Source organism: Seriola lalandi, unplaced genomic scaffold (genome assembly GCF_002814215.2).
Source record: "Seriola lalandi dorsalis isolate HSWRI2012SDOR001 ecotype SW California unplaced genomic scaffold, Sedor1 jcf7180002054580, whole genome shotgun sequence".
In the NCBI taxonomy this organism is placed as follows: Eukaryota; Metazoa; Chordata; class Actinopteri; order Carangiformes; family Carangidae; genus Seriola; species Seriola lalandi.
In genome coordinates, this window is record NW_019525133.1 from 1203742 (window position 1) to 1228207 (window position 24466).

At 41.6% G+C, this 24466-nt stretch overlaps 2 protein-coding genes across 7 annotated transcripts in view; both read right to left on the minus strand.

Annotated features, from left to right (window-relative positions):
• Positions 1-16797, minus strand: part of fmn2a (formin 2a) — a 36128-nt gene extending 19331 nt beyond the window's left edge. The window contains exons 1-6 of the mRNA XM_023418123.2: positions 14546-16797; positions 11419-11582; positions 7475-7627; positions 5350-6188; positions 4655-4796; positions 87-174 (exon numbers count right to left, since the gene is read on the minus strand). Coding sequence (XP_023273891.1) covers positions 87-174; positions 4655-4796; positions 5350-6188; positions 7475-7627; positions 11419-11582; positions 14546-16760 — 3601 coding nt within the window. The 5' untranslated portion in view covers positions 16761-16797. The remainder of the gene's footprint in view (positions 1-86; positions 175-4654; positions 4797-5349; positions 6189-7474; positions 7628-11418; positions 11583-14545) is intronic.
• A 2730-nt stretch (positions 16798-19527) lies between these two features.
• Positions 19528-24466, minus strand: part of chrm3a (cholinergic receptor, muscarinic 3a) — an 81409-nt gene continuing 76470 nt past the window's right edge. For 5 of the 6 annotated variants that reach the window (XM_087177094.1, XM_087177096.1, XM_087177093.1 and 2 more), the window contains one exon: positions 19528-23511. In XM_087177094.1, the coding sequence (XP_087033220.1) occupies positions 21540-23492 (1953 nt within the window). In that variant the 5' untranslated portion in view covers positions 23493-23511 and the 3' untranslated portion in view covers positions 19528-21539. Of the gene's footprint in view, positions 23580-24466 lie in introns of all 6 variants that reach the window. The other variant, XM_087177095.1, reaches the window with a different exon arrangement.

Consider the following 24466-nt stretch of genomic DNA (forward strand, 5'->3'; position numbering starts at 1 on the left):
CCGTCCGCACAATTGTGTCAATTTACTATCACCTGTGTCACTTCCCAAAATATGAGTCAGATACATGACTACATGATAACACTTACCATTCTGGATGTCCTTCATATCAAGATGAATGCTGGACATCAGAATACCCACAGCCTGTGAACGCTTGTTGCTCAAAAGCTTCACCACCTAAGAAATAACAAAGACACATGAGCAGTGGGGTTATACGAGGTCAGATAGACTAGAGATGTTAATACTCCATATACCATGACGCACTCTTGCAGACAAAACATTTAATAACCAACTGGAAACAAAAGACAGCAACATCCCTTCTCTCCGTCTGTTTCCTTCTGTGGGAGGAAAACTGAATACTATTCACCCGCAAACATTAGGAAAATTATAATGCTGTCTAGATGAATTACGGTGATTAATAATTTTTTCCTTTTTTCTCCAATTCTCCACATCCATCATCTTTCAGTCTGGTGATTAAAAACCTACAGGTCATTTACACAACAGGCTTATTTGCTAAGCAGATCGACTGATTAAACATACAAGGAATGTGCAAGGTTTTTTTTTACATATTAGTTTATGGAATCACAGAGTACAGATATATTCTTAAAGGGGAAAGAAGTCCATCAAAACTTACAATAACATGTGGTCAAAACAATTGTATTCCAGGTAGAAAACTGCCCTGAAAGCTGCAATATTAACAAAAGTTAGCTGAATAATAATAGCTTCCACTTGTCAAACAGCCAGGAGTTGAATATCAAGCCATTGTGGTTATTATGCATGCAAAACTGGATCCAAGGGGGCCATTATGAGCCAGTGCTCATCTAAGTAAGCACAAGTGTGTGCTGGGTAGCTGGAAATGGTGAAGGAACAGGACAGGAAACCCGTAGCCTACTGCGATCCAGACAGAATGCTTCCATCTAAACCAGATCACACAGACCACAGACCTCTCAAACACACAGGAAGTTATATCACCAGGCCCCAACTGTCTCTGTTTTCCTGGCTCAGCCACAGCTTCAGGGGACAGGCCGTCCGAGATATGATTCCACAGTGAGTCTGTGATAGCTAGTGTATGGCAGCTATGTAGTAGGCGGCCATTAGTCAACTTTTATCAGCTGACCTGAGTCTCCCAAATGTACAAACAGTTTTAAGTTACATTAAGTTCAGTAGTTTAGTCCCTAGCAGAGTGGCCTGATATTACAGAGGATCACTTTACTATTTTATTATTTTATAATGAAACACAGCTGGATTCATGAACCACCACAGTTATTGAAAGTATTTTCGTGACTAACAATTTCAACAGTAACCTTTTAGGACAACAAAACTACCCTGCATGTGGGTTGGGGGGTGCAGTATCAGACTTTGAAAGCCCCTGGATTTGTTGACAGAAAATCAAGCTGAAAATACTTTCGTGATTAATTAATTAGCCTATTTACTTAATTTTTTAGCCACAAATGCCAAATCCGTAGTGTCAGCTTCTTGAATGTGACGTTTTGCAGCTCCTCTTTCTTCTCTTTCTTTGTGGTTTTGAACTGTTGGCCAGGCACAACAGGAGCATCACTCACTATTTTCTAATATTTTACTAACCAAATGGCTGAAAAATTACCAAACAACATAATCAGCAGATTAATCAATAATGAAAATAATTGTGAGTTGTAGCCCGACTGTCAATCATATAGACTATCCTTTTAACCTCTTTTAGAATTCTATTTTCTTGCAGGAAAACTGAGCGTTGAGGAGGCATAAACTGTGTACTGCGGAGAGCAGCATACACTGTAAAACAGCTCCGCAAGGGTAAACACTTGTTTCTGGATTATGATCGTATTTCTTCACATTTGACACTGCTGTCTGCAGAGGCCTTTAAACTGGCCTCTGCCAGCTGACGTCAAAGCTGCTCTCTAGCGGCAGTTCTGCAGAAGATGCTTGTTCCCTGTCATCACCGAAACAGTCGAACTCACAACACACAGGGGGTTGGGAAGAGCTGCAAGCGGTAGGTGATGTGATCGATCGTCTTGAGGCCTTGGGGGCCGGTCCTCATGGAAGCTGGAAATGTCAAAGGTTGGCTCCAAATTGGGGTCAGTCACAGTTCTGCGCATGTTTTTATTTTGCCGTTATTTACTTCAATATCTTCAGCCCATTGTGGTGTTGGGGAACACCCACAGCAGTTTCATGCAGTGATGACCAAGGGAATTAAACCCACACCCAACTCAATTTGTCTCCTGTCTCCCACAATTTAGCAATCCAACCACAACATGAGCTGCTTCATGATGTGGTAGCTTACTTATTCACAGTTCTATCAATCAGAACATCACAGCAAGGAGAGGACATACACTCTGGTCGTTCTCCATCTCCCTGCTGTGTCATCACCTATCAAACCAATAGCACTACATCTAAGCTTGCAGGTGTAGTTCTGCTCTGTTGTGTGTCTATATTGTGTGGAAGCAATCATCTGACAGCTCCTGGAGTGTCAACATGATTGATGACTGCTATTTCTGAAGTGTGTTTGAAGAAGGATTCCTGTGCGAAAGTGTGATTTTCCCTGTGAAGGGCAAATTAGTTAGCTTATCTACTGTTTTTTCTTCGCTGCTGACTTTTGTGCTCTATTGGATCAAAGCTGCAAGGTGAGTTAGTGGTAGAACCTATCGTATACTGTGTACTCAGCTTCAGTTAGTTAGAGCAGCATTCATGACTATTTCTGTGTGTTCAGACCCAGTTACTCTACTGTGCTATTATTTCCCTTTAACATCTATTTATCATTTATTCCTGACTGTGTATCTTGCCTATTGAATCAATGATTGGATTAATTTTGGGTTGAAACAGTGTATAGAACAATAGGATTAGGTGGCATTAATGACTGGATTTGTGAAATAAAAATGACTTACAAAAAAATTCTTATCACAAAATGAACTAAAAATTCTATTCGGACTTATACCCTTTATATGTAGGATCTGAAAACTTTTGCAACTCCTTGTGATAACTACAAAGAACACAAGCTGCTATCACCCCGTTACATATCTCAAAGCAATACACATATAGACTGCATCAATTTTCAAAAAAGACAAATTTTCCATTCATTTGAAAGGCACTTGAAAGAGCTTTAACTTAGCTACTGCAGTTATCAAGTTGCTTCCTGCTATGTGCATGCTCCTCATAAAAACACAGAAGTAGCTCATGCTTGTGGCTTTTCTTATACAGGACTCTCAGGACTCTTCACAGCTTGAGGATCACATCACTGAGCATTGCAAAAGTGTTACACTCAAGTGAACCCGTGAGCAGATGAAACTAGTAAACACAGAGGCTGAGGCTCAAGTATGATTTCTGATCCATATTCTGTCTCTCTGACAGACTTGTGTTTGTGTTTATTTATCTTGACAGTTTTCAGCTGTTTGCCACCCTGTGGACCGTACACCTGTCGTGCTGGAAGTGGCATCTAAGTCATTCCTTATATTGTCTGGCGGCATTTAAATGCCAGCCACCTAGGTGTTGGATACTTAGTAAGGCTCCTGCATCTTAGATTTGAGTCCACTGAGCTGTTTTCAGATTTATCTTGTTTCCTTAAAGTGACAAGCATCAAAGCTGGAGACAATAGAAATGCAAAAATGGGCCCAATGGACATCAGCTGTTCCACAGACACCTGGAATAGACCATGTGGGAAAGGTAAATACAGCACTGGAAACTTAATTTTTAAAGATGCAATGTGGCTTCAGAAAGAACTCAATTGGACCTAAATTATTATTATGTTTGTTTTTTTGTTTTTTTACTATGTTAAGAGTAGAGGAGTGCAACCTTTTTTTTGCAAGTCAAACTTTCATTCAACTGCTGCCTTTCAATATTTTTTTTTGGTGTCAAGTTTCAATCCATCACTTCCCATAAACTAAGAAGATTTCCCACCAACGTCCACATTTCATCTCAACAAAATCTGTCATGTGATTCTACTGGGTCTCAATTAGAGGGGTGAAGCAGTCTTCCCTAGTGCAACATTATTTGTGATTTGTGACACATAATTTGGGCGAATAGTACATTAACATATAAATCTTGACTAGACCAGCTTTAAATTGTAGATCAAAATGTTTGACTTGTAGATTGATGGAGTGGCATAAAGTGCATTAGGGAGGGAAACAGCCTGACTATTAAACTAAGTCGTACAGAAAGCACAATGGGAGGAACCGCATCATGAAATACGGCTCGCAGGCTTCTCCCTCCCTCCCTCCCTTTTTTCCTTCTCACCCCTCGCTCTCTCTCTCGACAGTCATCACCGTCGTGAGGTTTCCTCACCGCACGCGAGACATTGGCTCAGTGCCACTTGATGGTCACGGGGGAGTCGGGTGGGAGCCAGAGCTCACACCACATAATAACTGTCTGGCTGTAGCAGTTCCTCCTGTCACTCAAAGCAACTCAGACACTGACAGTGAGCAGAGAAGGAGAGGAGCAGGGAACAAGAGGAGTAATAGTGAAGATGAGAAAAGCCCTGAAGAGTGTCGTTTTACGGTGACCCAGCCACACACACACACACACACACACACACACACACACACACACACACACACACACACACACACACACAGGCAATGTATACATAAACTAATCCGCACAGATGCATTATATTGTATGTTTATTGTATGTAGAGACAAACACACAAATACCATAAAACGTACAGTACCTGCTTGGCCTTGGACTTGCTGATTGTGTCTGAAATTGGCTTTTTCTTCTCCTTAACAGCACTTTTGGAGAATAGTTCCACAAATTCTTCAAAGTTCACAGTTGGCTCCTCAATTTTCTCCCACACAAGTGAGTCACTTTGTCTAAAGATAGGAGGAAAGAGGAATTATTCACAGTGGGCAAGTGGGCAAGCTTTAATCTGCCATGCATTGTTTGAAAAAGTGGAGCCACTTTTATAAAGTAATTCATGTTATTATTTCACCACAACAGGCATTTCTGACATTTCTAGAGTCTCTTCTGATGTTTTATGGGCGCTCATTTGTCATCTTTAGCAGAGTAAAAATCCATAAGTTATACACTTGTCAAATCTGTCAGCCAACAAATTACATTTAGAATTCAGTATCAAGTTCCTTACTTGCAAATAAATCAAGTGGTCTATTTCTAGACATTTATTCAACTACAATTTTCCAAGCCTTATTAAGGAAAGAAACCTGGTTCAAGTCAATTCAGTGCTGACCGCAATGCCTGGACTGCATCACTTTCATTTTCCACAAGGTTAGCAGCTCTATTGCCATCACAGCATGTGGCCGATCTTTATCTTAAGTGGACAAGCTTCCTCTCAATTCTCTACTGTTCAGAGCATACCTTAGTGCAAATGATCCATGTCTATCTTCACTTTATACAGCATATCCTTACTTCTTAGCATGCAGCTGTATGCGTGTCCAGTAGAGTGGCTTCATTGGCTTGGGGGGCTCTATCACAGCCTTGGCGGGGGCAGCTTCCTGGACCATCATGGAGGGCATGGAGCCTGGTGGTGGTGGAGGCCCAAAGCCTGGGGGTGGGGGTGGAAGTGGGGGGCCCATTCCAGGCGGAGGGGGTGGCGGAGGTGGGCCCATACCAGGCGGTGGAGGAGGTGGGGGTGGTGGTCCGAAACCAGGCGGGGGAGGAGGTGGTGGAGGTCCAAAACCTGGTGGTGGAGGAGGAGGGGGAGGCGGTGGTGGACAAGGTCCAAGACCGGGTAAGGGCGGCGGAGGTGGTGGTGGAGGAGGAGCGACACCTCCTGGTAAAGGTGGTGGTGGTGGTGGCAGAGGTGGGGGCATACCACCAGAGGCGGGAGGGGGAGGGGGAGGTGGGGGCAGAGGAGCTGGTTGGGTGCTGCTCTGCTGCCTCTGTTTGCATGTGCAAACAAAACTGTCTGTCGATTTGGGGATGGAGGGAGAAACAGAGGACGACGCGCTGCCTGATCCTCTGTTGAAAGGCACGTCAAACTTAAACTCCTCCTCCACAGGCGAGGTCTGGACAGACACCTCCTGGCTCATCTTCCCCAATCTTCCCCCTCTTATCTGTGAGGCCTTGTGGTGGGCAGCACCCAGAGCTCCCATATTATCCCCGCTGCCCTTTGCCAAGGAAGCCTGCTGGCCCTGCAACACAGCAATCTTAATCCGCAGGTCATCGATGGTCCTCTCCAGCTGAGGGATGAGACCGCTTTCATCCTCTGAGGAAGACTGACCTGATTTCAACCTGCTGGACTCTGTCTGTCAGAGAACAAGAGAGGTGACTTTCACTAAACATACAACTACTTTGTATTGTTTGTGTCTTTCCTACATGAAACCTTCTTTAAAAACAGGGAATGAAGCCTAACTTGTACTCTACATGTTGAGAAGCAGATTCAAATTTGCTGTTGAATATTGGACACATAAATTTTACTTTACAAACAATAGAAACGCCAACAACTGAAAGAGCTTAGCGAGAGAGCTAAGAGCTAAAGAAGGGTCAAGAAAGTCCATTATGTCTAGACTCCATCAGACCTCTGGCTCCAGACTGGTTAGAGCAGGGATGAGGGGATCCCGAGAGATTTGACCCCAGAGACAGTGAGTCTCCTTGGGCCTCATATGGGGAGGGTCTGTGTCTGCTAGTACACATTCCCCAGTTGTGGTCACATCGTTGAATCTTAAGGAGAATGTTCAGTCAGTATGGCCTACCTAATTTATTAAGTCTTCTGGGAAAGAGGGAGGTTCACTGCGACAATCTAACAAGTCTTTCAAGACAAGCCTGACCTCTGGTGGACAAAGAATAAGTTGCAGCTGATGCAGCCTATCCAGAGCAACTTGTGAGTGATGGGACTGAGGTTCACTGTATTCCATGAGCAGGTAACACAGGTAATGTTGTTTCAGATTTCAAAATAATATCAAATATGCATAAAAGCAACAATCACATCCTTTGATGCCTTATAATCTTGTATGGATAAAATGGATTATATTTACAAATCTAATTCATATTTCTACATTTGTTTCAAATCTCTTCAGACAATTCCACACATTTGACATAAGGTTTGTAAAATAAACAAAATATGAATTTATTGAGGGGAAGAGAGCCTAGGAATCCACCTTACCTATAGAGAACTTTACTTAGCTGTGTGTGCTTAAAATGATGCAGTAAGTTTTTGTCTTGTTTGTGTGTTTCATTTATATATTTGTGAATTCAATTGAAATTGTTTTTTTTTAAGGCTTTAAATAAATACATGCCAGTCTTCTGATACAAGGAAGGCATTCACTCATCAGTCAGCAAGTGGTTCTTGTAGAAAGACGTATTTATATAATAACCTGTGAAGTTTCATTTTTTAATTTGCTTTTGATATGATTACAGTAAAAAATGAAAGTAGGAGGTACAGACAAACGTTCACGAAAATAAAAACAGAAAAGCTGACGTTAGCAGTAAAACAAAAGGCTCTACCATAAATCAAAGCGAGCGTTAAGCACAGAGTGCAGACAGGGCAAACACGCTATTAAATATTTAGAGACGAAGAGATGATGCAACCAACCTGAGAGTGTAGAGCTCCTGGTTTCTTCGCTGAAGACTGATTCAAAGGGGATATCAAGCTCTGCACTCTGCCTGTGCTTCGCCCCCCGTAGAGTTCCCACAGGTGGGAGGACACTGGCAGGCCTACAGATGTCCAGGTGTACAGCTGCTCCTCCTGCATGCAGTTCAGAAAACAAGCAAGTGCATGTACTGTGAATGAGATCAGGTCCAAGGTCAGATGTTTGTGCTTAAAACTACTTGCTCCCTCCAAGGACTAGTACTAGTACATAAATAACATCCACCTGGGATATGAGTTAAGTGGTAGCTCTTTGTGCAAGATTTCGAATGTGGAAACACTTGAGGATAATAAGCAGCAGTAAAATCAAAAGTTTTTTTTTTTCCCCCCTTTTGCATAGTCAATAGCACCCAGTCCAAAAAAACAGACCGTGGAAGCTAATTCTTGGCCTCTTACTTATTGTCTCATAGTCTCATAGCATTGTTTACACAAGTTGGAATGTACAATAATTAGTGACTACGACTTTGATCATTTCAGGTTTTCAGAGTTCGCTGTCCTGTCTAGATTTGTCTTCAACAAAAACATGAAACATGATGTCGCCAATAGACATAAATAAAAGTGCTGTTGGACCTCATTTACTGAAGGGCAGTAGTAAGAGATTAAAAACTGAGCCCAAAAACACACTGAAAGAATTATTACTGCATTCCTTCTCCCCCTCCCTCTCTCTTCAAATGGTCCACTTCATGACCACTTGGACATTTGTTCGCAAGACTGCATTCAAGATGCCTCAACACAGTGTGCAACCACAGAGCTTCTTTGGCAGCAGGTTTTTTAATTTTCTCATTAAGTGCCAAACAAAAGATAGTACTCCACAATCACAGCAGCATGTTAATTTATGTATGTGTGTCACTCGGTCCAAATGGCAAATAAAAATGCTAAGCTACAACTGCTTGTTAGCCAGTGTTGTTGTGTATTCCATGAAAACTGTCTAATTATTTTAATGTATGGTAAAGCAAGTTTCTCAAATAGTACAAAATCTTAATCACTTCAAACAAACAACTAATTATAAACTGAGAATTAGTGCATTTGTATTCATGTTATGTTACAATACTTATTTTAATGACTGTAAAGACCATACCAGGCATGACAACAGACATCCACAAATACTACGAGGGTCATTCAAAGGACCCAGTTGTGAGCATGTTCCCACCCAGTACAAAGGTGAAATATATCAAAGCTATAATAACCAAGTTATTCGAAAAGCTGTTTTGAACTTTCCTTAATTTTCTTAAATACTGGTGTGCTTTAGATTTTAATAAAGAAAGTAATTTTTTTTCCATGGAAAGTGGCGTGTAGAGCTTAGTGCCACGCAGATACAAATTATATGCTAATATGCCACATTGAAAAGCGAATCACTGAACAGTTAGATCACATAAATCTGCTTAATGTGTGTAAAGATTTAATGTGCACGTGAATCATGTGTGAGCACAAATAGCTAATCTTTTTCAGAGATTTGAAGCCTACATTTCCCAACATGCACTGAGGGTTTCTCTCAGGACAAAACCCATTAGCTGAACTCTGGTAACCTGACCTACAGCCAGAAAAGAGTCACGCACACAAGGTACAAAAAGCATGCCAGACTGATGTGAGCCAATGCCACTAATTAGTATTTATCCACTCAGCTATGTTTTGCCAAGTGTAAAAGGGATGACACTTGATTTATACGGTTCTTTTATACTCATCCTCCCTTAAATCCCATTTTTGGACTGAATGAAGCTGGTGGAGTATTTAATTTCAGGCAGTTTGCAGAACAAGAAACAAATCCCTCACACATTTGTTCACGCCAGCAAAAAACAGTGATGAAATTTGATACAATGCCATATTTAGGTAGCAAAGTGGAGGACAAACAGGAGATGAGTGGATATAAAAGGAAATACGAGTGGATATAAAAGGAAAGGAAGATGGAGAAAGAGATGACAGAGGTGATGCAGTAAGTGATTCATTTTAAGACAGAATCTAACTGTAAAATGGAAAGTATAAAGGTTTGAGATATTAAAGGGGTTTAAGTGAAAAGGTTGCAGAGAAGCAAAGACAAATTGATGATTTACTTTAAAAGGGAGATTAGCTGAAAGACAGAAAGCAACAACAAGAAGATCTGTACTTTCAATGGCCACAGCAAAGGTTGTTCTTGGTCAAGTTGAATAATGCAGGACTCCAGGCCAAGCTGAGAGAGTGAGGAGCTTTTTGCTGGGGAAGAGCAGCCTGAGCCCAGGGCACGTGGAGTTATTACATAACATGGTCAGCAGATGGTCTACGCAAGCACAGATGTGTGTATGTGTGCATTTGTGTGTGTGTGACTAAGCGAGTGTCAGAGGGAATGCTATTAATCCAGCCATGCGAGGGAAATGTCTGAACATGTATGGGTGTCTCGGGCTGTCCTTTTGTATATGTGCACATGTGTCTTTAACACACTCATGCAACTGTGGACCATTGGTAGAGTTTTACATAAAAAGAAAGCACTCTGCATTTGTGCCCTAACGTGAGTGCACGCTACACAAGAAGAGTAAAATGTGACTGGATATGAGAGATTTGTATTTATGGGAACAAAAACAGCCTGAGAGCATGCATGTAATCCTGCTCTTGTCCGTGTGAGTTTAGCTGTTTGCATTTAGATATGCATATGAGCATGTAATGTGTATGTCCATGAATGTTCTTCTGTGGGGGAGGTGCATTGTGCAGCACTAATTTGATGACATTCTTTGATATACAAAATTACAAGACCTACAGCCAAGCTAGCAGTAGTACTTTGAGACGAATGCAAACATCAGCATGCTAATGTGGTCACAATGACAATGCTAACGTGTTAATGTATAGTAGGAAATGTTTACTATGACCACTTAGTTTAGTTTGTTAGCATGCTAACATTTGTTAATTAACACAAACCTCAAAGTACAAATGATGCTGACGGGAAAATATCGTTTTCCAGGTATTTGGTCATAAATCAAAGTATTGGGCAAATTAAATTTTGACCTGATGATTATAGGAAAATTCAAGGGGTTTCATTCAAAACCAGAAATGTCAACCTCATGCTGGCGGTAGAGGAAAAGTCTGTGTAATATTTCATAGCAAACCATTGAACAATTGTTGAGATATTTCAGTCTAGACCAAAGTGGTGAACTGACCAATACTGCCATCTGTAGAGCCACATGGCTATAGTGGGTAAAAATAACAATAATGACATAATAATTTCTATTAAATTTTTCCATAGTTATACGTCCTTAACCCAAACCTGCAGTATTACCAACATGAAGTTCAGTTAGATGGATGCAGCTAGAGGGGGGATTTGACAGAAATGGCTTTGACAGTGGCCGTGGAGAACTGTGCAAGGGAATGTGATGCAGACGAGATTAGGTCTGAGCAAAGCATTACTGGAATGAAGAATTAAAGATTCATGAAATCAACTTTCACATGGTCACTCTGACTACATGCACCACTGCTCTTCAGATAATGAATTGTCTGTGGGATGAATCACAGTAACACAGCAATATATATATATATATGGAAACATATTGGATAAGCTTTGAACTGACTCTGTATAATGCATATAAGGTAATCACTACTGCATTCTTTGAGTATTTCATCTGATAAGCACATGTTCTCCTTTGTGTAACAGCCAATGTTCTACTATCTTCACGCAATGAATTGTTATAAAAAGGTAAAGTGAGAAATATAAATCATACATTACAACTTGGTAATCTACAGTTGAGGTAAAGTTAAGGTAAAAAAAAAAAAAATCAATGTTGACTGATCCTATAATTCCTCTTTAATTTGACTGTACAGTGTTCAAAAACAGAGAAGTCTATTCAGCTTTGAGCCGAGCTGAAGCAAGAAAGCTTGTGTCATTTTTGTAAAACAAGTGTGATGACAGACAGTGATGAGAAAGGTCTTACATTAAAGACTCCTGAGGCATTGCTGTCACCATGGAGCTCTGCGGAGCCCTCACTGAATGGTTGCAACACACCCTGGACCAACATTCGATGACACAATTCCTTTGCCTCTTCTTCTGTGGACCCATCTCCATGATGCATACACAGCCTGTCCAACAGAGTGCGACCTGAGAACAGAAGAGAGATGCAATGCAAGAATGAAACTAGCCTGGAGAACACAAAGCTCCTTTTTCTATGTGGAGAAGGATGCTCAGATATGTTAATCCTGATTCTGGACTGTAATTAATATCTTTTATACTACTTATTTTTAGATAGCTTAACAAAGAGTTAAATAGAGATGTCTCAGTTTCATATGTGATAATTAAACACCTTCATTTGCAAACTCTATTCACACCATTTACATGTGGGTGACGAGAAAGATGCTGTTAATTGTGCAGCACAAAGAATTGACAAATTATATTCAAGATGCATGTTACCACACAATATATCTAATAATATCACTCAGTTTTTAAACTACTATTTTGGTTTTAAAAACAGTGATGGATGAACTTTATATGATTAAAAAATGAGTTTTGGCTGTAAAAGATAAAACACACATGGCTTAACCTTGTAGTTGTAGGGCTTGTTAATTCTGCATTCGAATATAATAAAGTGGGGGAAACCAGAGTAAGGAAGAAAAGCGAGCTTAGGCTGTGAGGAATATTAATGAAATTTATCTTAATCTCAAAGTCCCGGAGCAGTTCTGGATCCCAGATAAGGGAGAATCCTGTTTCTTGATGATGGCAGGAGTAGACGTAATCACTAGGGGTTGGAAAAGCTATTGACATCTACAGAGGATATGGAGCCTGAAAAATAAACACAGCTCTATTACTTCAGAAAGACCAACCCTGAAACACTGTGCGGTGAGTTTGTAATGTTGTTAGACTAACTTAATATTTTTTAAACCATGTGATTCAGGGGATAGCACCAAATGAATTAACAAAGTCCCATGACTCATTGTCCTGCACACATTCATTTGAGGACTTTCAGGACAAACAGTCTGAAGGCTAATGCTGTAATGTTTCGGAAATTGTGCGACAGAAATCAAATCCAGAGTCAAATCAGTTCAGGTTCAAGAATTTAGATCCAGAATCTGTGTGATCAGTCTCAGGGAATGTGTTGTTATTTTTTTTATATTGTTCAACCCTATTTCCCCCTTTCCTCTTCCCAGTTGTTCCTAAGGGCCATATGTGACATGGAAAATCTGCCGAATTAACTGGTATCACATGAAGTGCTGAATAAGTGTGCGATGGACTGGTGTAATAGCCAGAATCTGTGAATAAAAACAGAACAGTTCATATCCTACAATTCATATTAATGTGGATTCAAGATACAGTCCATCTCTATTGTGTGGATACAGTAAAGGCACCAAAATGTCTGTGGCTCTCATATCATGATTTATTTTTGTCATGCACATAAACTGTCAGTTGGGTTTAGCATCCACAAGTGTGCACTGTGTGTGTTTGTGTGTGTGTGTGTGTGTGTTTTGTCTGGGCCAGTGGAATCAGAGGATGGCATCGCCGTGGGTGGGTGGCAGTGTTGTCATTCGGTCCTCTGATTTATGAGCACAGGCGCAGACAGTGGAGAGCAGCTGAGCTCTTGAACAGCACCACAACAGAAAGGAGGACAGAGTGGCATTGTTTTATTAGAAGGAGGCATTTGTTCTGAAAACACTTCTCAATAAAGAACACCCACGGTTTCGTCATGGTTTTCATGAGCTATTGTACTTTTAAATCCTAACTTTAGTACTCCCGCTGCGATAAATTGTATAATGTGATAATTTGTAAGTCATTAGGATTTAAATCACTAGGCAATTACCATAATCATTTCACAATACCATTGCATAATGTCAAATGAGGATGGGGCTCAGAGCAAAACTAATGTGAGTCACATCCGGCCCACTGGGGATTCCCAGCAACAATAGGAATAAATAATGAACTATCTCAAATATTCTAAGGGAAGGATTTTTATTCTCCCCCGATACACCGCTAGGTCAGGAAAAGGTTGCTTTTGTGAGAGTGGAGGAGTCAATAAAATGAAGGACAATAGACTGCTACGTTAAAGGGCAAGTCTGGCGATAGTCTATATTTCTCCAACTGTCAACAAATCCCATGAAAAGACCAAAACTATTGGTCCCACTATGACTGGAATGAACTAAAGCCTGACGTAGGTTACTCCTCTGTGCCACAGACCTCCATTGTTGTTGAAACACTAGGAAAAAACACATTAATGAATGAAACCATTACACTGGGTGACATGTTCCTTCATTACTATCAACATGGGCACTGTTGTTTACCCTTATTTTCCTGCATATCTAATCTGTAGCGGCTGAAAATATTCCCCAACAAATGCATTATTTATTTATGTTTGAGTAACATTTGCTGAAAACTACAGTTCCCTTTTGGTTTAGGTAAATGAGTCTACATTAACAAATAGGCTTGGAGCTGAATGTCAAAAATAGGTTTGGAAGTCGGAAGGAATCGAGAGAGGGACTAACATATTGCTGGTTTTGGGCTTTTTAAAGGATTTGTTGACAGTAAGAAAATGATATAAATTCACCAGTCTTATTCTTTATGTCTGATCTATGTCTAAATTCATGCAAATACTAAAGTATAATATGGGCTTTATCTAACAGTATATAAATGAATAGTTTTGTTCAAGATTGTAGGGCTGTGACATAAACCTGCCAGATGTCCTTGCCTGGAGTACTATTTTATTCTTAATCCTTTCTTCTCTGCCTGTCCATTCATTACTTCCTCTGAGACAGACCCCCCCCCCCCCCCCCCCCCCGGTGCCCTAAATCCTTCCAGACAGAGAGCTGTTAATAATCACTGTGGTCTTTATTAAACTAATTAGCCATGTCTGTAGTTAAGAAAGATGATATCACACATCTCATGCCACAATGCCATCCATAATCAGTGCAATGATGGCCAAGATGGTGGGTTATATTGCTAATGAATAATGGGCTGATTTTACATAATCAGGTACTTATCTGTGAGCAAGCCCACACCAAAAAACAGTCCTTTATACCTGTCCTGACTGAGCTTTATGTGTGCCAACAGTTCAGTTACCTGTTTCATACGTGACTCACCAGAGAAGACATCCAGGTAGGGTGCTGTGGTAATGGAGGTCTGCCGTCCATAATGTGCTCTCCTGGAGCCCAGTGTCCAGTAATTCCCACTTATGTGACTCTTCTCTGTTGTCTCCTGCTCTGGGAATTTGGCCCTTTCTCTTCGCTCATCCAGCTCTGGGGACCAGTCTGCAGACACACTGAGGGGCCCAGCGAGGGAGCAGGACCTCTGCTTGCGCCTCCTAAATCCCTGGGCCCCACTGGATTCCACTGGAGCAACGGGGGCATCTGTTTTCCTGGGTATGTGGGGGCTGGTAATGGGAGAACCGATTGGAGAGGTGAGCTGCCTGGTGGTGGTCTTAACATAGGAAGGGTGGACTGGTGGGTAGAGTTTGACAGTAGAGGAGGAGCTGGAGGACGTCCGTCTAGGTTGAGGAGCAAGAGGGCTGTCTGTGTTCAGTTGGCTGATAGACATACTACTCTTCCTCCTTTTCAGGGACAGGAAGTCCCATCTGCCAGTTACCTCTTCCTCCTCCCTCTCCATAGACAGGTCCATGCTGCTCACACTTTTGTGAGCCCCCATTGGCCCTGCCCCAGCCACCACAGGATCCAAGCGAACACTTGGCACGCATATGTTTTTACTCAGTGCAGCTTGATTACCTTGAGACTGCTGTGGGTGAAAAACCGGACTCTCCAGGTCTTCCTGGGGCTCCTCAGCACTCTCATACGAGGTGGTGGTGGCTGTAGTGTCAGGGAAGCTATACGTGCTATTAGTCTTTGGGAAAAGGCTGCCACTGCTTCTCTCTGTGTCTGGGGCTGAAGATGGTGGACCGCTCTCACTCAGAGACCCCGGACCAGATGAATTTCGTGATACGGGTATATCACAGCTTTCGTTCTTTAATTCCTCACACTCAGCAATTATTTCTTGAGCTACACTTGCACTACCAACTTCCCTATCAAGATTTAACAGCTGGTGAGACATTACCTTCTCAAGGGCCTTTTTCCCGTCACAGGTCGAGTCTTCAGGTAGGCGGCCAGTTACCATTTCCAGCACCCTGTCACTGGCCACACACTGGTCTCTTATGGCCTGCTGGATGTCAGAGAGCAGGTCTTCATTTTCAGCTGCAGCTGAGTGAAAACTGTAGAGGTCAGCATCTGACCCTGAGCTCGTTTTCCGGCCAATCTCGTCTGCTATAGACTGGTGACTCTCTGTGGGCAAACAGCTTAGATCCCCCTCGACATCTGATAGCATCCCCATCTCATCAGCCGACAGGCTCGCCTCGGCACCGGGACTGAGCCCTGCTTTACCAGAGTGTGCTGCCTTTCCATCTTCCAACATGTCATCCTTGGACAACCCTTTCGCCTTGGATATACTCTTCCTGATTTTCATGCTTGAAAACACAGAGCCCTTCGACTCTGACTTTGACTTCTTCTTACCACTCTGTTCTCCTCCTCCTTTACTTATCTTGCTGTGGGACTTCTTAGATTTCTTGTCCACTTCAGCATCACCATCACCGGAGACATCCCCTGATGCTCCTCCACCACTTCCTCCTCCTTTCTTCTGCTTTGTCTCCTGGTTCCCCATGTTCCTTAGCAGGCGGACACCCTTGGCTAACAGGCCATACTGCTGGGGTCGAGGCTGGACATGCTGGGTTTCCTCCTGGGCTGCTACTGATGCTGGTCCTCTGTTGGATACAGCGCTTTCAGAGCTGCCTAATCCCTGCTGCCTACTCACCACGGTTGAAGGCAGCTGTGATGATGATGATGCTGCCTCCCCCGGTGGCGCTGATGCTGATGCTGATGATGAAAGGAGGAGGAGACTGGCACTGACAGTCGCGGGCTCACTACCACTCACTGCTCGCTCACCCCCCCTCCCCTGCACAGCCTCTCTTGCTCTCTGATCCTTCCTCTCTTTTTGCCCCTCCTCTTTATCCCCATCTGCTCCCGCATGCTCGGCTGTCTTGCATAACGGGCTGCTGGTCGAGCGGGCAAGCTGCAGATGCTCCGGAGGGCACTGCCCTTGTCCGTTTTCAACTGAAGGGGAAAGATATTGCTTGGGATGCTGCTGGTGATGCTCTAAAATGCACTGTTGTTGCTGTTGTTGATTAATGAGTGATTGCTGTTGTTTACGGAGGATGTTGGTAACGCTGCTCTTCCTCCTTCCTTTGAAAGTGGTGGTAAAGAAACTCTCTTTCAGAAAGGGCACTTGGGTCTCCACTGTCTTAATAGTCTGCATCCTGACCACTGTGGCTTCATCCAGAGGAGAGATGAGAGGCTGAAGTAAAGAGAAAGGAACAATTTAAACACTGACTCACTTTATATTTAAGCTGAGCTTCACAATAGCACAGGAAAGGAAATTTGTTCTCAGTTTTTGTAGAATTTGCGTGTCCATTACCTCTATAAATGTTTTGATTTCTCAGACACAGATCTAGAACAATTCAGGAAAATCTAGATCGAGAATCAAAGTGAAATTACCACTGTAACAGATACAAAATGTACAGCTGAAACGATTAGTTGATTAATCAATCCATCTGCATAAAATGAAAAAGCAACTGATATACAGAAGATTTATCAGAAACAATTTTGATAATAAACGATAATAAATTTAATGGTTTCAACTTTCTCAAATGTGAATGTTTGGAGTTTTTCTTCCTCTTCTACGATAGTGAACTGAACATCCTTGTGTTTTGTACAGCTGATGAGCCCTGGGATCATGTGATGGTCATTTTTCATTATTTTCTATCTGATCTAATTTATAGATCCAACCAATCATTGATTAGCAGAGAACATAATTGTCAGACTTATCCACAATGAAAATAGTAGATTTTCAGCCGCAATATAATCATATAGAAAATATTAATGAAAAATGATATTGTATAAAAATATTACATCTACACTTCAAAATACAGACAATATTACTATAGACAGAAAATATTATTACATTACATTACATTTAATTTCCAATCATCTCTTAGAGCTACTAGTGGATGCTTATTTAATTGTGTATATGTGTCTGCATCAAGGCGTGTATGAGAACTGATTAACGTCCATGGGTGTGGTACAGTCAAAGTCAAGCTGTCATCAATAATTCTAAACATTGCCAGTCCTTTCTTACTTAGTGTAAGTGGTTTGAAATGATAATGCGAATTCAGTGGTTTTTAACACATTACACACAACTAAATAAATAAATGACATGCATTCTTGAAATAAGAATCCTAATTAAATAAGAAGAACATTTACCAGAAATAACCAGCTAGCCCATTCAAGTTTGTATTTGTCCAAATACTTAATAACTGATAAAAGTTTTCTTTTCTTCTTGAGTACTTCAGAACAGGTTGTGGTCTCTTCTTTGTAAAACCATCACGTTATGTAATCATTTAGCAGCATGAGTTAAATTTACAAAATTTGTGGTCAAATTAAACAATATATGAAACAGAGAGGAAAAAAAACACTTAAAAACTTTTTGATTTTGTCTTAAAATTAATATATAAATGAGTCTACTTGCCTGACTGTTGGATTCTCCTCAGCACTGAATGGAGAAAACAACACAAATGGGTGTTTGTCTTCGTCTATGAGCCGCTCCTTAGCCATGGGTCACATGAAGTTGGTATTTTCCTCATCACATGTCTTGTCTCCTTGGCCATCTCCCATTAGCACTGTCTGACACTCCCCTCACTAACTTCATCAGGCCACATCATGGGAACATACACAACTGTGCAAAAGTCAAAGACCACACTTGTGTTTATTCAGTTTCTGGTTAAAATCAGTCCCTCGGTACTAATTTTATTGCAGTGTCAGACAACGATGAGGGTCATATGTAACAGAAAACTAGACAAAAGCTTCCACCTCCACCTGTAGTATCGAGTGGATCAGTATTTTCTACTTCTGGTTGGGGTGCACCCTGGTGCCACTTTTAAGTCCCTCCCGCCAATCAACTAATTAATTGCAGCTGCATCAGCACACGTCTGTGACTTTCATCTCTACAGGTTCTAATCAGATTAGTTAAACTATAAGATAATTCAATTACATACAAAATGTTGAAGTTAAAGAAAAACATTAGAAAAAGAAGCTATTCATTTTTACATCTGGAAGATTAGAGCAACATTCACACGCAAAAAAGGGAGTTGTGATAATTGTGCTCGAGGTGGCAGGGATCTGAAACTATCACCATTGCGGACAGCAAATATCTTTCCCCAAATCTGAACAGGTTTGATGAACAAGTCTAAATCTCAAAGACTCTCAAACCCGTGTCCACAACTATCAGTGAAGCACGGTGGAGAATCACTGAACAATGTATGATAAAAGAGTTTGGAGTTGTTGATTTGGTTTTGAGAGAAGGCATCATGGATACTCATAAATATAAATGAATACACCCCTATGTTTGAATGGCAGGAAATGCTCTATAATGACACAGCACCCTGCTAAGATAACAAAGTCATACACTGCTGGTGGACTTGAATTTATAGAATGGCAACTACAAAGTCTAGACCTCAATATGAATGGTTTGGAGAGAAGATTCAAATTTGGAGCCTCTTACAAGGAGCATGTAACAATATTGCAGCATATTTCTTCAAAACAAGTCTCCCAGAAACAATATAGGCCATTATCACAAGAGTGAGCATATTCAAATACGTCATTACAGACCGAATATTGCACAATTGGTGTTGAGGTTTGTGGCTAGCACCAACATTAAAATAACTTACACTTAATGAACTGTGACAGTGAAAACAAGTATGTAATTATCCCCCTCACATATTTACAGCTGACACAAATAATAACTAATGGCTCACAACAGTACTGACTTTGTAGGACTGATGCCAAAAACTCCAGATAAGTGCCTTGAACTGGTCTTGTTGGCTGCTCAGCTGCTGTAGTACAAGACTGTTCTCAGATGTGAATTTGTAATAATTTGCAATACTCTGGGTTTTATTAACCCTATTAAGGCAAAAATAAATGAAAACATTCATGACATGATTTGTGACACAAAAAAAAAAAACAAATAGTTTCTGTCAAAAAGTTTTTTGTTTGTTTATTGACTTAAAATATGAGTATGATTGGCATACTTGAAATGTAACAAAATGTTTGTGTTCACCATTTTGGTAGTTTACATTCCCAATATTTAAGTACAAAAATCTCATATTTTGATGAAGAGTGTAGGCTATTATGACACCGGAGCACACTGTGTTGAAAGCAGACAAAATACCCACTGTTGACAGGCATGGGATATTTTTTTAACATCTCATTTTGCAAACAGCACATAAGTCATACCATTATGCATGACCACTGCATCCAACATAATCCAATCTATTCAATCCTCAGTATGCCAGTCGTCATGATACAGTTTATCTCCAATACCTTTTTCACAATATTCATACTGAAAGATTTGGGTGCAGCAACAATGTAAAAACATCTACTTAAGATAAGAATAACATAATGTGCATTACAAATAAAAATAAAAATAAATTCTTGTCTTAGCTGGCGTCTTTATGTTGACTTTTGTTGGTATGTGGTGTTTGCCCACTTTCTATGTAGAAAACCTGATTTACTATAGACCAAGACAGGTATCAATTCTATTTACAAATCAATTGCTTTGTAATTTTAAAGAGGAAATAGTTCACCCATAAATCATATGAAAAAAAAAAGAAAAAAGATGATGACAGAAAGTTTAATATTATACTTTCAATGACTGTGGTCATTCTTTTTTTACATGCCAATACGATATTTAAATCAAATTTATGAACTATATGCTAATTCATGAGGCCAAACAGCTTAAAGGATGCATAATCATGATTAAAAAATTCTCATTTTTGTTTTCATATTGGCAGAATTGCACTGTAAAGGTTGGACTAACAGTTCCTGGACAACAGGCCTTTCTCAAGCCACTAGAGGCCACCATTGCTCTACTATATCAAAGATAGGTGGCCTTTAACAAAGAGTCCCTTAGTTGTGTCATTTAGTAGAAATTTAAAAGGTAGTGTAAAATCAAAACACATATCTTTATAAATGGACATCATTGTGTGTGTGTGCCGCCAATCATTGTGTATTAGAAATATCCAAATGTACACAAACAGAATATTATCATTGTATAATCAATACTCTTGACAGAAAACCGCAAGTACATAAAACACAACCAATGTACTTATTGTCTCCACCATAAAAACCACAACAATCACATTGAACACAACAGCAGTTCACTGACTGTGGTGCCACACAGAATATTCACAACTCAGTTCATCAGAAGAATCATTTTCAGACTGGCTCAAAATTTCAGGAATATCTAGAAAACCAAAGATGAATATCACAAAAATAACAAATCTCTGTTGACGAAAAGTAAGGACACAATTTAAGAACTTTTTATACTCCATCAGACACAGGAAAGCTATATCCACGTAGAAAGGCAATGTACAGGAGTTCTGATAAAAACACATGCCAGTCAAGAGGATGACAGGTCAAATCAGCACAAGTAGAAGCCTGTGAACACAAAATAGTTTTTGTTTTGGCTTTCAGTGATGTATTACAGATACATAGTTTTGTCTGAAATGCAAAACCACTCTGCATGTTACAGATCTAGCTACCCACAGAGAGAAATGATAAGAAAGGTGAATCACCCAACCCTGTGACAAAGATATCCTTTCCCCTTGTGTCAATTGCACTTCAATAATTCTCCTGCAATGCATTTTAAAGCCCTTTTCTATTATTTCCACTCATCTTCTCTCAGCTGTACTAGCGTGAAATGGTTCTTCAAGGACAGAGGGAAATGTTTCATCTCTGGACCTCATCTTCTACAGTCCTTCACGCATACATACAGCTTTGCTAAATGGATGCTCCAACACAAACACACACTCGAAGACCATCGCACAGGATTGCTGTGTTTGTCATCCCAGCAGAGAAACGCATTAAGGATCTCTAAGTAAAGAAACTCCACGGAAACAACTAAATGGATGCTTCTTCCTTTTCCTTCTCCTATGTTAAATCTTTTGATTCTCTGTTATCAACCATCCAAACTTCCTGTCCTTTACGTAGACTCCCTGGGAATCCTCCTGTGGAAGACCACTGACTGCCTCTGCTGAAACTGCTGCTTCCTCCTTTTTTTCTGGTCCCACCGACACAACAGTATCATCTTAAAGGTTGTGCGGAAAGTCTTGTTGCACAAGGCGTAGCACATGGGGTTAACCGTGCTGTTGACATAGCACAGCCAGTACCCTACTGCCCACAGGGTCTCCGGGATGCAAACTTTACAGAAGGCATTGATCAGCACCATGATATTGTAAGGTGTCCATGTGATGATGAAAGCAAAGAGGATGGCACTGAGAGTTTGAGCTGCCTTCTTCTCCTTCACCAAGGACATGCGCTTCCTCTTGGTGATCTGAGTCCGAGCTCGGGCTGCAAAACGCTTCGCCATAGCTGCCTCTTTGAAGGACATTGGGACAGAGGGAGATTTGTTGGCTGTGGTGGTAGTACTGGCAGTGGCAGTGGTAGCGGTTGTTGAGGGACCATCCAGAGAGCCTTGGTTAGATGTAGCCTGGATGATAGGCATTGACTGAATCTTGCGTGAGCAGAAGTGTTGGTGGTAGCTATTTTCTGAACTGTTTGCTCCATCTGGAGTCGTAGCAGTGGTGGTGTTGGTGGTGACTGTTGAAAGACTGTCTCGGTTATACTCCGCTCCCCTGAGGGGATCCTCCTCTGTGGCTGCATCCAGATCCTCACATGAGGTGAGTTGGGAGTTGACAGCAGCCTTTATACCAGGCAGGCTGAGAACAATGGAGAAAATAGCATGATTCTGGGAAATCATCTCTCCTCCCCCGCAGTCCTCATCCTCTGAAGACCCAGAGTGGTCCAACGAGACCGCAGCATCGTTGTTGTTCCAGCTGTCGCTGCTGCTCTGATCTGGATCACCCTCCCCCTGCCGTGTACTACCAGGTCTCCAAGAACGAACCCCAGGCCAGCAGTGGAAGCGGCCAACCAGCTCCCGACATGTGCTCTTCCTCTTGGACAACCTGGTCAGCTCGTAGCTGCTGCAACTTCTAGCACTTCCTGTCTGATGGACAAAACGGGTTCTCTCACCCTCATCATTCCCACCTCTTCCTCCTATGCCACCATGACCCCCCGAACCCTGCAACCCAGCTAACTCTTTTGAACGGTTCTGGGTCTCCTTGTATATGCGCCAATAGAGAACACTCATTATTGTAACAGGCAGATAGAAAGCCGCCATGGCTGTGCAGAAGGTTATAGTGGGCTCTGTGAGGAACTGAATGTAGCATTGACCTGAGGGTACTGTCCTTTTACCCTCAAAATACTGCCATAGTAAGATGGCTGGGGCCCACAGAACAAGAGAAACAAACCAGGCAAGGCCTATCATGATCCCAGCTCGCTTTGTGGTCCGTTTGGCTCGGTAGGTCAAAGGCCTGGTGATTGAAAAGTAGCGGTCAAAACTGATGACCAGCAGGTTCATAACTGAGGCGTTGCTTGCCACATAGTCTATAGCCAGCCATAGGTCGCAGGCCCAGTTGCCCATGGCCCAATAGCCCATCACAAGATAAGCTGTGTAGAGGTTCATGGAGATGACCCCTATGATGAGGTCAGCCACAGCCAAGCTTAGCAGGAAGTAGTTATTGACTGTCTTTAGCTGGCGATTAACCTTGAAGGATACCACTACAAGGATGTTTCCAATGACGGTGACCAGTGACAGCATTCCTGTCAGCAAGACAATGAGGACAACCTGCCACGCAGGGTGGCCACCCATGGGATCGGTGACTGTAGTTCTGTTCCCATTTTGGGATTCTGAGGTGAAGTTTAAGAGTTTGCTGGTGGAAGAGTTATCATCCAAGGTATTCACATGAAAAACCAACCAGTGGGCTCCTCCAGCTCCTCCTTGGTGTAGAGCATTGGATTGTGGGAAGGCTCCTGCCACTGGTGGTGAGGTGTTGGCAGCCAGGAAGAGACCAGGGTCTGTGCTGTTGGAGCTCATTGTTATGTCCTGGCATATTCTGAAGAGAGAGACAGAAAGAGAGAAAAAGGGAGGTAGGAAGGTACAGAGAGAGGGAGGGAAAAGGGGCTTGGCACAAAAAGAGAAGTAGAAAGGGGGAGAAGGATAGAGTGACAGAGAATGAAATGGATAAGGAACACATGAGTAGCTGACATTCCTAATCATATCCAGTAGGTGAGGCTAGAAACCTATCCTTCCAAGCTGGGTGTCTGAAAAGACTGAAAAGATGTTTGTGTCTAATTTATCTCTCCTGTTAAACAATCACTCATAACTTCATTTGTATACGATCTGTTTGCACACTGTAAATAAACTGCAAGCCATACATCAAAATTACAAGTTGACATCTGAATCAACAAGGCTCAACAGGCAACACTTTCAGTGAGAGAGAAGGATTGCAATCAACACCTGTTACTTATGACACCCAGCAAATTGCAAAGACATTTCACTTGCACACAGGTATTGTATTTCCCCAACATGTTTTCCTAGTCTGTAAAGATGACTGTGTTGGAATTGCACCTTGCATATCACCCGGCCTTGGATGGAGGTGGTTTCCCCCCGTCAGATCAGGCGGGGAGTTTATTCAAAATGTGGCTCTGGTGTCAGTCTGTCTATCAGTCTGTCAGTCAAACACATACACAGTCAAAAGAGTTTTCTGGCAATATGTTTTGTAGTTCTGGTGCTTAAACTTTGTTGACTGATTTATCTAAATAAATATGAACATGACAGACAGCAGCCAGAGAACAGCAGGTGCAGTACTTGTTCATACACAAATCCAAAGGCTGAAAGAAAAAACTAATGACATTGGGAGGGTATAACATCATGTAGAAAACAAGTGTGGGCTTGCAGTATGCAGAAGGAACGGAGGTTAAAGGAGATAAATCAATTGAGAAAACCTTGGGAGGTATTCTGGCATTTCTTTTTACTATCTGAATACAGTGGTTTTTGGTGTCAGTTTG